Raw genomic sequence first — 12,474 nt, forward strand, 5'->3', positions numbered from 1 at the left:
GGAGGAGAAGGAAAACCCTCCTGCGATTCAGCCGGAGCCTCTTGCCACTGGAAATGCAAATGTGGATAAATAATGAATCAGCCTTTGCTTCAGCGGTGCCATTTCGGTTTCTTTGCTGCAGAGCAGCAGCAGAAATTGGAGCAAAAACTCTGAGTACAACAGAGCAGGAGCAAAAACCTCTGTGTGCACCTCCAGGTGTGCTCAGAGCTGCCCAGGTACCACAGCCAGGCCGCAGGAGGCATCTCGGGATCCGAGGTGCCCGTTCAGGAGGAGGGAAGGAGAGCTGGAATTCACCTGCCTGTGCTGCCTGAGGATAAAACAGACCCCGCCAGGGTGATGTGTCGTTAATATTCACATCCCCTCGAGAATAAGGAATGGGGCTCTGGGGCTTGTGCAGCACCTCGGGCTCCAGCACCTTCATTCCTCTGGTCAGGACACGGCTTTTCCTGGGATACACAGAGGGTTTGGGCAGAAAATGGAGTAAAAATCCCAAATGTCACTGCCCAGTGTCCCTGGAAACCCCTCTGGAGGTGAAGCCATCCTGGGATGAGGCCCCCCCTCCCCAGTGATGTTTTCCTGTCTCTCCCACAGTCAGATATCGGCTTTGGGAAGCTGGAAACCTACGTCAAACTGGACAAACTGGGAGAGGTGAGTAGTGTGTGACACCCCTGTAAGGAATTAAGTGAAATTCAAAGGGCAGCTCCAAGTGCAAAGGGCAAAAATCTTCAATATCCAGAAATTTTCAGACCAAGTCTTTCTCATGGGGTTCAGACCTGGTGCGGTCGGTCACTTCAAGTGGTCCTTCCCCCAGATGTTTTGGGGACACCAGTGCTGTGCCACCCTGGGAAATGGCCTGTGTCCCCTGTCCCCTGCCAGGGCACCTACGCCACGGTGTTCAAGGGCCGCAGCAAACTGACGGAAAACCTGGTGGCGCTGAAGGAAATCCGCCTGGAGCACGAGGAGGGGGCTCCTTGCACGGCCATCCGGGAAGGTGAGGCCGGGAGGGGCCTTCCCCAGGGTCCCAGCAGGATTTGGGATGGCTGTGCCCGTGCTCAGCCCCTGTTCCTGCTGCCCCAACCCCGCTGTCCCCGCAGTGTCGCTGCTGAAGAACCTCAAGCACGCCAACATCGTCACCCTGCACGACATCATCCACACCGAGCGCTCCCTCACCCTCGTCTTCGAGTACCTGGTGGGTCTGGGGGCTTCTCTGGGGGCTGGGGGGGACAAGGGAAGGACAGACTGACGTGTCCTTCCCGCTGCAGGACAACGACCTCAAGCAGTACCTGGAGAACTGCGGGAACCTGATGAGTGTGCACAACGTGAAGGTGAGGGGGGTGCCCGGGACCCCCTGCCCTGTCCCTCATCCTGGGTGGGGGTGTTTTGGGGCTGGGGGAGCCTGGAAATCCCTTCCCCCTTCAGTTGTTGCTCCCTTTGCCCTTTTCCAGCCTGTTCTGAGGCTCCCCCAGCGTTTCTCCCTAAGTAAAATCACTGCACGTGCAGAATGCTCATCCCCTTTTGTGACACCTCCCCACAGCGTTTCCCACCCCAGCACAGCTCCGAGGGGTCTTTCCTGCCCTTGACATCTGGATTCCTCCAGGCAGGTTTATTTTTAGTGCCCACATCCCTGTCCTAAATGCAGCCCCCTCCTCCCCGCAGATCTTCATGTTCCAGCTGCTCCGTGGCCTGGCCTATTGCCACGGCAGGAAAATCCTGCACCGAGACCTCAAACCGCAGAACCTGCTCATCAACGAGCGAGGGGAGCTCAAGCTGGCTGATTTTGGTAGGTGAAGCCCTCCAGGGACGGTGCAGGATTGGAAGAAGGGGCAGCTCCTTGACGTGCGTCCCTTCCGCCCTCAGGATTAGCCAGGGCCAAGTCGGTCCCGACAAAAACCTATTCCAACGAGGTGGTGACGCTCTGGTACCGGCCCCCCGACGTCCTGCTGGGATCCACCGAGTATTCCACGCCCATCGACATGTGGTGAGGCACGGAGCTTCCCGGCAGCTTCCTGGCAGCTTCCCGGGCTCTCCAGGACGGGGTGGGGCATTTCCACCTTCATCCCCACGCTGTTGGGTCCAACAGAGGCTGGGGGGCTCTCCCAGAGCTGTTTTCCCTTTCCCCTGGGGATTTTTACACCACAGGTTTGGAGGCTCTCCCAGAGCTGTTTTCCCCGTCCCTTGGGGCTCCCCAAAGCAGTTTTCCATGGGGCTCTAGTTGACATCAGAGGTCTGGGGGCTTTTTTCCCTTTTCTCTCTGTCCCCAGGACTCTCCCAATGCAGTTTTCCATGGGGCTCTAGTTGACATCAGAAGTCTGGGGGCTTTTTTCCCTGTTCTCCCTGTCCCCAGGACTCTCCCAATGCAGTTTTCCATGTCCCCTAGGTCTGTTAGCACCGGAGGGTTTGGGGCTCTCCCAGAGCTGTTTTCCCTGTCCCTTGGGGCTCTCCCAGAGCTGTTTTCCCTGTCCCGTGGGGCTCTCCCGGAGCTGTTTTCCCTGTCCCCAGAGCTCTCCCAGACCTGTTTTCCCCATCCCCTGGGGCTCAGGGGGTCGGGACCGTGCCATCCCCGTCGGGGTGGATGCTGACCAGGAGGGATCCATCTCCCAGAGCTGATTCCCCTCTCCAGCAGCGGCGAGGGCCCCGCGGGGTTTGTGTCCCTCCCCACCTAATCCCGGGGTGTCCCCTGCGCTTTAGGGGGGTCGGATGCATCCACTACGAGATGGTGACGGGCCGGCCGATGTTCCCCGGCTCCACGGTGAAGGAGGAGCTGCATCTCATCTTCCGCCTGCTGGGTGAGCGCTGCGCTGTGCCCGCGTCCCCGCGCGAGGGCAGTGGCTGCCCGCGGGACAGCCGGGCGGGGCTGCGCTGGGAAGCCGGGATGGGGCTGGGATGGGCTGGGATGGGGCTGGGATGGGCTGGGATGGAGCGATCAGGGCCGGGATGGGGTGGGATGGGGATGGACAGGGGCGGGATGGGGTGGGATGAGGTTGGTAGGGATGAGGGGGCTGGGATGGACTGGGGTGAGATAGAGTTAACAGGGGTGGGATGAGGTGGGCAGGAATGAACAGGGGTGGAATGGGGTGGGCAGGGATGCGGCTGTGGGCTGGGATGGACAGGGGTGGGGTGAGAAATGAGCAGGGATGGGCTGGTATGGGCAGAGATGGACTGAGGTGGGCTGGCATGGGCAGGGTTTGGCAGGGGTGGAACTGAAGTGGGCAGGGGTCATCTAGCATGGACAGGGGTGGGCTGAGGTGGGCAGGGGTCATCTAGCATGGACAGGGGTGGGCTGAGGTGGGCAGGGGTCAGCTGGCGTGGGCAGGGGTGAACTGGGGTGGGCAGGGGTCAGCTGGCACAGACAGAAACTGCCCGCAGCCCCCTCCAGGCTGGCACAGGTGTCGGGATGAGAGGCTCCTTGCTGGCTGCCCCCTGGGACGTGCAGGCAGTGCCAGCCCACGGAGACATCTGTGCCCTCTCTTGGGGACAGGGGACCCGCACTCCTGAAGTTTTTCCTTCTGCACCGAGTGCCCACCGAGGTTCCCTCTCTCTGCCCTTGCAGGAACCCCCACAGAGGACACCTGGCCTGGGATAACATCCAACGAGGAGTTCAAGGCTTACAACTTCACCCACTACCGAGCACAGCCGCTGATAAATCACGCCCCAAGGTACCCCTGGAGCAGGGACAGCTCAGGAATGGGGGTTTGATGGGTGTGGAGGGGAGCCTGGGCAGCCCAGTTTCATTTTCCCCTCGTGGTGCTTGAGGCTGCAGTGCCACTCATCCCTCACTCGGATCATTGCCGTCTCCTCGGTGCAATAATGGTGCAGTTTTGGTTTTATTTCCCTTTTCTCCCAGGCTGGACTCGGAAGGCATCGACCTGCTGACAAATCTGCTCCTGGTGAGTGGGGGAGCAGCCCAGGGGGGTGGAAAAGGGGGTTTGCTGCAGGGAAGGTGCAGCTGGAGCAGGGCAGTGCCACGCACCCGGCTCGTGGCACTGCTGGGATGTGCAGAGGTGCCCAGGTGTGTGATGTAAACGTGCAGAGGTGCCCAGGTGTGTGATTTAAATGTGTATTTATGGCTTTTCCTGGGGCTTTGTGCAGTACAGAGCCAAGGGCCGGATCTCAGCCGAGGCAGCCCTGCAGCACCCCTACTTCAAGAGCCTGGGAGAGCGGGTGCACCTCCTGCCTGACAGTAAGTGCCGCCTGTCCCCGCCCAAAAAGGGGCAAAACAAGGGCTCCTGGTGCCTTCAGGTGCCTCTTTGCTCCCTCAGAGGTGCTCCTGCAGCAGGGTGGGGTGGGAGCTTGAGGGCTGTGGGAGCGAGGAATAATAATAATGATAATTAATAAGATTTTGGGTGGGATGAGGTGGGGTAGGAGAGTGAGAGCAGAGCTCCGTGGAGGTGCCACCCTCGGGCAGGACTGACCCCTCTCTCTGCCCCCTCTGCCCAGACGCTTCCATCTTCTCCCTGAAGGAGATCCAGCTCCAGAAGGACCCCGGCCACCGAGGCTCAGCCTTCCAGCAGTCAGGTAGGGCTGGGGAAAAGCCGGGATCTCTCCCAGCCAGTGCCAGGATGGTGCCGGCATTGGGCTGCTCCCAGGAAAAAGCCAAACCTGCTCTCTGTCCCTTCTTCAATCCACAAATCACCCCTGGGCATCCTCGTTGTCACCTGCCAGTCACATTTGGGTATCCCGAGGCACAGCTCCTCCTCCAGGAATGCCACAGGCTCGGAATCTCCTCCCCCGGGCACCCTCCGGGCTGAGCCGCTCTGCAGAGCCACCGTCCGACCCCCCTGACCCCTCTCTGTGTCTCCCTTCCCCAGCCCGAGGCAAGAACAGGAGGCAGAGTATATTTTAAACTCGGATCTCGCGTTCCCCTCGTCGCCATGGAGATGGAAGCGCTGAGGAAGGAGACGGCTCCCACCCGACCCTCCGCAGAGCTCCCGGCTCCAGCAGGACGAGGCCGACGCTGTCCCCAAACCCCTCCATGGACCTGTGGCCTTGTCCCCCCGCTTGTTTTCATGTTGTCCCCACTGCGAGGTGCTCCAGGCCCCTGCGCTGCCCCGGGAGGGTTTGGGGGCACAGGGAGGGGACTCCAGGGCTGGGCTGGGGATTTGTGGAGTTTGGCCCAGGCAGGAGTTGCTGAAAATGCACCTTGGCTCAGACAAGCTGCCCTGCACCCCCTGGTTTTTGGGGATACCACGTTAAGACTGCTCGGCATGGCCCAGCCTGGCACTGGGAGCACCTGGGGCACAGCTGGGGCACAGCTGGAGCACAGGAACCAGGGCAGCCCCCCCGCATTTCCCTCACCTCTGCCTGCAGAGCCCCATTTCCCCTCCCTACTTTGGTACCTGAATCCAGCTGAGGATGGAGCACCCGGGCTTCCCATTGCTCCCCCCGGCATCTCCCGGTCCCTGTTCCCAAATCCAGCCAGCTGGGATGTCCTGAGCCGAGAGCAAGGCCTGGCCTAACCCCGCTGGGCTGCAGGAACCCGCAGGTGGGGCTGTGCTGGAGCGGGGCCGGGCGAGGATCGGTTCCGTGCTGCCCCCCGAGCCATCGGGAATCCGGAGCACCCTCGGGAATCCCATCCAGGGTATCCCTGACCTGTCTTTGTGCGGTTTTCCTGCTCGATGGTCCCGTCCCCGTGCTCTTGAGAGCGGGAACAAGGCACGGATGGAGCAGCCCCTTCCTCATCTCCATCCCACCACCCCAAGGAGCAGAACGGGGGTCCCAGAGGGGTCTCAGGGCACATCTCGCCCCTCTCCCATCGCTCTGAGCCCCTCCCCGCGCGGCAGAGCCCCAATCCCGGCGCCAGAGCGCTGCTCACGCCCACCTCGGTGTGTTTGTGCCCAGAGGGAAGGGGGAGAGGTGCCAAACCTCCCACAGCTCAGCTGTGGGCACCCGAAATAGCTCTGGGGAGCAGCACAGCGCCCCTCAATCCCCTCCCCGGCCCCTCCCGGACCGGCCCTGCTCGGATCGGTGCTCAGAGCTTTGTGCTCTGCTGGCCCGGGGCTGCTCCAGGGGGGTTTTCCCCTCTCCAAACGCTTCGGGAACAAATCCATCCCTGCTGCAGCTCTCCCCCACAGCCTGGGAGCGTGTGAGCAGCGCGAGGAGCCTCTGTGCTGTGCGGTATTCACATCCTGGCCTTGGCTTTCCCGGGTGATCGGCTCCCTCTGGATGTGGCCGGGACTCTCTGGAGCTGGGACCGGGGCTGGAGCATTGCTCCAGGATCCAGCTCTCCGTGGGGCTGCTCCCCCCTGGAGCAGGGCGTCATTCCTTCAGAAATCCTTGGAAAACGCGCAGTGGGAGGAAAAATGTGGAGACCCTGGAGCTGCCCGGGACTCCCGGGGTGGCTCCTCCCGGTGCCAGCGCTCGGAGCTCGCCGGGAGCTCCCCCGTGCCACCAGAGCTCTGTCCCAGACGAGCCTCCAGACGTCTGCATTGTTTGAGGTTTGCCCATCCCTGCTCCGTTCCCTTCCCGGTATTTCCAGCACACGCCAGGCTGGATTGTTCCCTAATTGATTCCAGTGGATAGGGAAGAGCAGGAACAGCCCCCAGCACCCAGTGACGCGTTCGGGGCCGTGTTTTCCTGAGTGGTCCCCATTCTCTGAACTCTCCCATTGCCATAAAGGAATTTCCTTGGGATCAGAGCTGCACTTCCCAGGGCTCCTGGCAGGAACTGGCAGCTCAGCAGGCAGCACAGCTCCTGGACACGGCTCCTTCAGGTGCCTGGGGTGAGGAATTCTGGTGCACCCAGGGGAGCAGAGCCTGGATCAGGCCAGGAACCCTTCCAGGACATCCCTGACCTGTCTTTGTGCAGTTTTCCTGCTCGGTGTTCCCATCCCCGTGCACTAGGAGTGGGAATAAACTTCCAGGGGCACTGGATGCCCAGCTGAGCTATCCCACATTACTGCTGGGAGGACCGGACACGCTGGGACCACCAGATCCGATATTCCTGCTACCAGATCCGATATTCCTGCTGAAGGCCAAGGCAAACTGCTGGGGAACAGCCCATGGAGCCAGGGCAGCATTCCCAGCATCAGGGAAAGGCCCTGGTGGCTCCTGTTTATCCTTCCATACCCTTTACCTTTTCCCTACAAATCCCCCCGAAAGGAGACACCATTACTTCATTATTTATTACCCCTGAGAGCTCCCAACAGCCCCAGTTCCAGATAACCCCTTTTATCCCAGGGATTTCGTGGATATTTGATTCCCATGGTGAGTGTAAATATTTGGTGCCCCGCCGAGCAGGGTTCGGGGTTGGCAGCCGAACCCTGAGCTCTGATCCCCACAGCCGGGAAGAAGAGGAGCTGCAGGTGGGCAGGGATTAAAGCCTGGAATTAAATCCTTCTTTTCCTCCTCTGGGATAACATTCCAGCCCTTTTAGGCTGCGTTTAGGAGGAGAGAAACCTCCTGGATGCCCCATCCATGAAAAACCCCGAGCAGAGCAGTCCCCCACTCCCGTGTCTGCTCCAGCAGCTCATCCCTGGGCCAGGATTCCCCGGGTTTTGGAGCGCCAATTGGAATTTTCATGAAAATGCTGGGAATTTGTGTGGCTTCCCAGCATTTTCCCCTCATTTTATGGATTCTCCCATCCACCACGTCGAGGAGCAGCCACCGCTCCTGGCAGACGGGGAGCTGTGGCAAAAGGAAGTTGTCACTTTGTCTTCCACACATTTTTCTTGGAATTTTTTCCCTTTTTTTTTTGTTAGCAGAAAACAGGAGTTTTGGCTGTGCCCTCAGGAAAGACTTCATTCCTGGTATTCTTTTGTCTGCCCAGCCGATGGTTGGGTAAAGGAATAGAAATGAGTCCATGTGCAGAGCACTCGGAGGCAGAGCTGTTCCGTTCCATCCCATCCCTCCATTCCCACATGGATACACCTTTCCTGGCCCAACCCGTGGCCAGATCCACGTGGAGATTTTAAACAACAAAAATTATTTGGATTTTGGAGATTCAGGACCAAATAAATATGCTGCTTTTTTTTTCTCTCCCCCTCTCCTTACACACAAGGGGAAAAAAAAAAAAGAATTAAAGGGGATTTTCCCAAGGTTTTCCAATGTTTTGTTTGGGTTTTTCCACCTGATCTCCACCTGCTCCAGCTGTGCTGCACATCTGTCCACTCAAGCCATGTAAAATTGGATTTTGGATGTCCCTGTGAGCGATGTCTGGACACAAACACTAAAAATCCCCATTTCCTCATTGCCTTCCTCCATCCTCAGCATCCTCCAGCAGGAAAAACCGATGGAAGTGGCCAGGATGGATCCCCAAACTGGGAATGTTCTCTGGGGTGACTCATTGGCAGAAAACCAAGAATAAATGTATTTAACTAGTGCTGTACAAACGGGAGATGCATTTTAAAATAAATGATTTTAAAGACTTATTCCGAAAGAAGTAATGGATTTTTTTTTTATATATATATAGAGAGAGAAAGTTTTTCTGGAATCAAAGGAAAGGTACAAAAGAATAAAAATAATAAAGGATTTTATCCATCTGTCTGTCTCTTGTCTGGATGTTTTATAAGAATATTTCAATTTTTCTCTTTCAGATGTGACCTGGATGGTTTTGTGCTCCTTTTATTGCCAAGGCTGATTTTCCAGTTGGATTGTGAATTCTCCGAAGACTGGACAATAAAATTTATGGAATATGGGGTGGGTCTGTACAGGACATAATTTTCCCTTGGTTTTTTTATTGTTTTTTGGTTTTGTTTTTTTTTTTTTGTAGGAGGAGGATCTGGGGGTTTTTTTGGAGTCCAAGGAAGGTGGGAAGTGCCAGGAGTGCGGCTCCTGGGAAGGCCGAGTTGTTCCAGGGAACGCAGCTGGGTCATTCCGTGCCCTTCCACCTTCACCCTGCATTCCCACAGCTTCTTTCCCTGCAGCTCCAGGACTCTTTCCCTGCTGGAATTCTGGGCTGTGCTGAACTTCCCAAGGAGCACAGAAGGAGCTTTCCCAGCCCCTGACTCTGCCGGGGGTTGAAACCCCAGACCCGGGAGCGCCTCGTGCGTAATGGGGAAACGTCCCTGGTGTCCCTTGCAGGGATCCCAAGGCCCTAAATAAATATTGGCACAACCCTATCGGGCAAATAAAGGCCGAGGCTGCCAGGCCCAGCCCAGGCTGGCAAAGCAGCCCGAGGACAGAGCTGGGCAAGGGACAGGGGACAGCTGGGCAAGGCTTTTTCCATGGATCCAGCGGCGAGAATCCCCCCGGGATCAGGGATATTCAGCTCAGGAGCTCCCCTGGAATATTCCTGTTGTCCAGCCCGTCAGTGCTGGAGAGAATCCGCAGCCCCCAGCGTTCCAGGGAGCTGGCGGGAGCCAGGTTGGGGTGGGGGGGATCTGCGGGGTCTTTGAGACCGGAGCCAGCGGGTGATGCCAGGTCAGGGAAGGGGACAATTCCCTCCATCCCCTCCCAGGCTGCACCTCCGGCACCGCCCGGCCTGAGTCACAAACCAGTTCCTCCATCTGCCACTCTCATTCCTCCAGCCCAGCAGGTGCCGGATCCGGGGAATGCTGCCCGGCATCCCCTGCTGCCTCCCAGATGTTCCCAGCTGCCCAAATATCCCAAGGAGCCCCTTCGGGATGCTCCAGGGTCTCTCAGTGTGACTGACACCTGCTGCCCTCAGTGGGATGGTTTGGGTGTCCTGGTGCATTTTTGGGAGGCTCAGTCTGGCTGTCCCATCCCAGCTGCGCTCTCTGGCACGGATTCAGTGCCGGGAAGGAGGAAGCACCCGGATGGCAGCTCCAGGGGAGTGTGTGTGGGAGTTATTTCAGCTGGGCGGGAGGGAACCGTGCAGGGAGCACTTCCTCCTCCCAGACAAGAGTTATGAGCTCAGCCACAACTGGGCCAGCATGTGGGGCTCGTGTTTGACCTGGAAGTGGAGCCAAGCTCCCCAAAGCACCCAGCCTGTTTGGGAACACCTGACCCCGAAGCACACGGGGTGAACACCTCTCTCTCTCTCTCTCTGCGTTGCTGAGCATCTTTCCTGCAGCCAAGAATAATTTGGCCCCTCGGATGCGGAGTTTACTCGGTGTTGCAAGAGGCACCAGGATTTGCTCAGGTTCAGCGGTTCAGAGTTATTTTCTTATCAGCTCAAGCTTTGGGTGGTGCTGGGATTTTTGGGCGATCCCATCTCCAAATGCTCCTGGAGCTCCTGGACCCATCCCATGTGGCTGCTGGGGTAACTCTTGGGGTTTTAGGGATCTCAGCCCCAATTTGCCCTAAAGGGGGACAGGGAAAACTTCACCAATATCGGAGCTCCGAGTCCTTGGCCAAGCTGCCAACCCAAACATTGGGGAAAGCCTTGGAGGAGCTCCAGGACTCTGCTGTCCTGTGGGGCCTCAGGTGGTTCCACCCCAAGGAAAGCCTTAGAAAATTTATTTTTAGAGCTGGATTTCCCCTCTGTGCTGAGCCTGAGGTGATTCCAGCAGCTCAGCAAATCGGGGTTGCAGCTCTGCAGTCACTGCAAGCAGGACCCAGCTCGATAAAAAATTGCTCCTCTGGTCGAAAAGATTAATTTATGTACATAAAAAAATCCTTGCTGCCCCGGGAGTGTGCGAGGGCACGGAAAAACTAAAGGAAGGTGTTTCCCAAAGGTCGCTTGGACCCTTTGGAGCTGCCCTGGCGCTCAGCTCTGCCGTCCCTCCATTCATGGTTTCACTCCGCAGCCTGCAGCAAGCGCAGAACTTGGGGGTGTTTTAATTCAGTGCAAGCACAACATTGATTCGAGTTTGGAAAACAGCCTGGAAGTGCCTCCTCGTGGAGCTAATTCGGGGCTTGCATCTCCTCGGAGCCCTGTGGCTCGCATTTTGATGAGCTCCCTCCAGGGAGAGGAGCTGGATTTCTGTGGAACCAGGAGGGATCTGTGTGTTCTTGTGCTGACTAAACCCACCCACGCCTCGGGGCTTATTTGCAAGCAGATCCTGCAAGGTTTGTGTTAGCCCTGATGGAACAGCCCGATATTCCTGGGAGCTGGCATTCGGGTCACTCGGTGGCATTTGGGTCACTCGGTGGCATTCGGGTCACTCGGTGTAGCTGTGGGGTAGGGGTTGGGTTGATATTTGTCATCTCTGGTGGTGTCTGGGCGCTGCCTTTGTGTCCGGGGGTGGTGCAGAGAAGCTGCAGAGGCGGGGAGGGCATTGCTGAGCCGTTTTAGGGCTGGGAATTCAAGGCCTGGAGAGCTGATGCTCTCCCGAGGGGGATGGAGCAGTGGAATTCAGGTCTCCCAGCTCCCTGGATCCCCCTTATCTCCAGATAAAGATCCGGAATGTGGCCCGGGGGAGGCACAGGGAAAGCTTTGTCAGTCGTTGTTTTGGGGCAGAGCCCCTGGAGCGTGGGAGATGAGAATCAGCTCTTCCATCAGCTCCGTGCACAGGGAGATGGATGGGAAAGGAAGGCCGGGAGATCGCAGAATCATGGAATTGTTTGGGTTGAAAAAGACCTCTGGAGATCACCCAGCCAGGGTTACCTGGAGCAGGTGGCACGGGAACACGCCCAGGTGGGTGCAGCAGTGCCCCTGCCTGCCTTTCCCAGCAGGTTTTGATGGAAAGGCCTTTGTCATCCCAATCCTTTCTCCCTCATCCTCCGCGTGTGGATGGGGAATGGAGGCAGAGGCTGCTGCAGCAGCGCGGCCTCAAATCGAGTTTCTGCCTGGCAGGGAGAGCCCGAGGCTGTGGCTCAGCGTCCCCATCCCGGCTGTTTTGGGAGGCGTTTGTTCTCCTAATGATAAAACCCAATTTCCGCCCTTGCCGTTGACTCATTCCCTGTCCATGAGCAAATCCTGCGCTCCCGCCTGGCCCTCGCCATTCCCAGCGGTCACGCAGGATAAGGACGCTGCTCCCGGCCCTCCAGGCGCTTCAGCTGCTCTTTGATTGCCTAATGGCTTCAGGCGCCCGGCAGCCGCAGGAGCGCCGAGTTTGGGGCAGTTTGGGGGGGTGGGGGTGCCATTATCACCTCTCCCTCGCTCTCAGAGTCCCTTTGTCCCCTGCGGCGGTGGAAGGGGCCGTGATCCTGCGCTGTGGCGAGGATGGCACGGAAGAACAAGGGCTTGGATGCAATTTGGGGTTGGCTAAACATTAAGCTATGGCCAGGTGGGAATGAGCACCTGCAGCCCCGGAGCGGCATTCCAGAGGCACGGGTCACGGGATGGGCGAGTTCCTGTGGCCGGCCGGGCACCTGCAGCCAGCGCTCCGTCATGGCCGAGCTCCACCGGGTCTGCTCTGCCTGGAAAGAGTGTTCTAAAAATTGCCAGCCTTCCCCAGCTAAAGTAGGTGAAATATTTATAAACCCATCCTCTAGAGAAGACCTTTTGCGTAAGCATCAACCGCTCCGGCTTTAAAACACGCGCCCTCCCCCCGCCCCAAGGCAGCCTGTGCTGCTTATCCAGGGAAGGGGCAACTTTAATTGCGTTTGTCTGGCACGGTGGCACCTTTTTAGGGCCACGGGGGACCGCGGGGAGGGCTGGCAGCAGGGAAGAAAAGGGGGATTTCTGGATTTC

The 12,474-nt window shown here is 58.1% G+C and overlaps 1 protein-coding gene across 2 annotated transcripts in view; it reads left to right on the top strand.

The window, feature by feature from the left end:
• The window catches only part of CDK18 (cyclin dependent kinase 18), a 31,397-nt gene extending 22,765 nt beyond the window's left edge, over nucleotides 1-8,632 (top strand). Inside the window, exons 5-16 of one of the 2 annotated variants that reach the window (XM_048328058.1) lie at nucleotides 592-648; nucleotides 877-991; nucleotides 1,095-1,189; nucleotides 1,263-1,325; nucleotides 1,657-1,780; nucleotides 1,858-1,978; nucleotides 2,689-2,786; nucleotides 3,551-3,656; nucleotides 3,845-3,887; nucleotides 4,090-4,180; nucleotides 4,438-4,515; nucleotides 8,531-8,632. In XM_048328058.1, the coding sequence (XP_048184015.1) occupies nucleotides 592-648; nucleotides 877-991; nucleotides 1,095-1,189; nucleotides 1,263-1,325; nucleotides 1,657-1,780; nucleotides 1,858-1,978; nucleotides 2,689-2,786; nucleotides 3,551-3,656; nucleotides 3,845-3,887; nucleotides 4,090-4,180; nucleotides 4,438-4,515; nucleotides 8,531-8,574 (1,035 nt within the window). In that variant the 3' untranslated portion in view covers nucleotides 8,575-8,632. Of the gene's footprint in view, nucleotides 1-591; nucleotides 649-876; nucleotides 992-1,094; nucleotides 1,190-1,262; nucleotides 1,326-1,656; nucleotides 1,781-1,857; nucleotides 1,979-2,688; nucleotides 2,787-3,550; nucleotides 3,657-3,844; nucleotides 3,888-4,089; nucleotides 4,181-4,437; nucleotides 4,516-4,808; nucleotides 8,366-8,530 lie in introns of those variants that run through there. The other variant, XM_048328059.1, reaches the window with a different exon arrangement.
• The last annotated feature ends 3,842 nt before the right edge of the window (nucleotides 8,633-12,474 follow it).

Source organism: Corvus hawaiiensis, chromosome 24 (assembly GCF_020740725.1).
Source record: "Corvus hawaiiensis isolate bCorHaw1 chromosome 24, bCorHaw1.pri.cur, whole genome shotgun sequence".
Taxonomy (NCBI): Eukaryota; Metazoa; Chordata; class Aves; order Passeriformes; family Corvidae; genus Corvus; species Corvus hawaiiensis.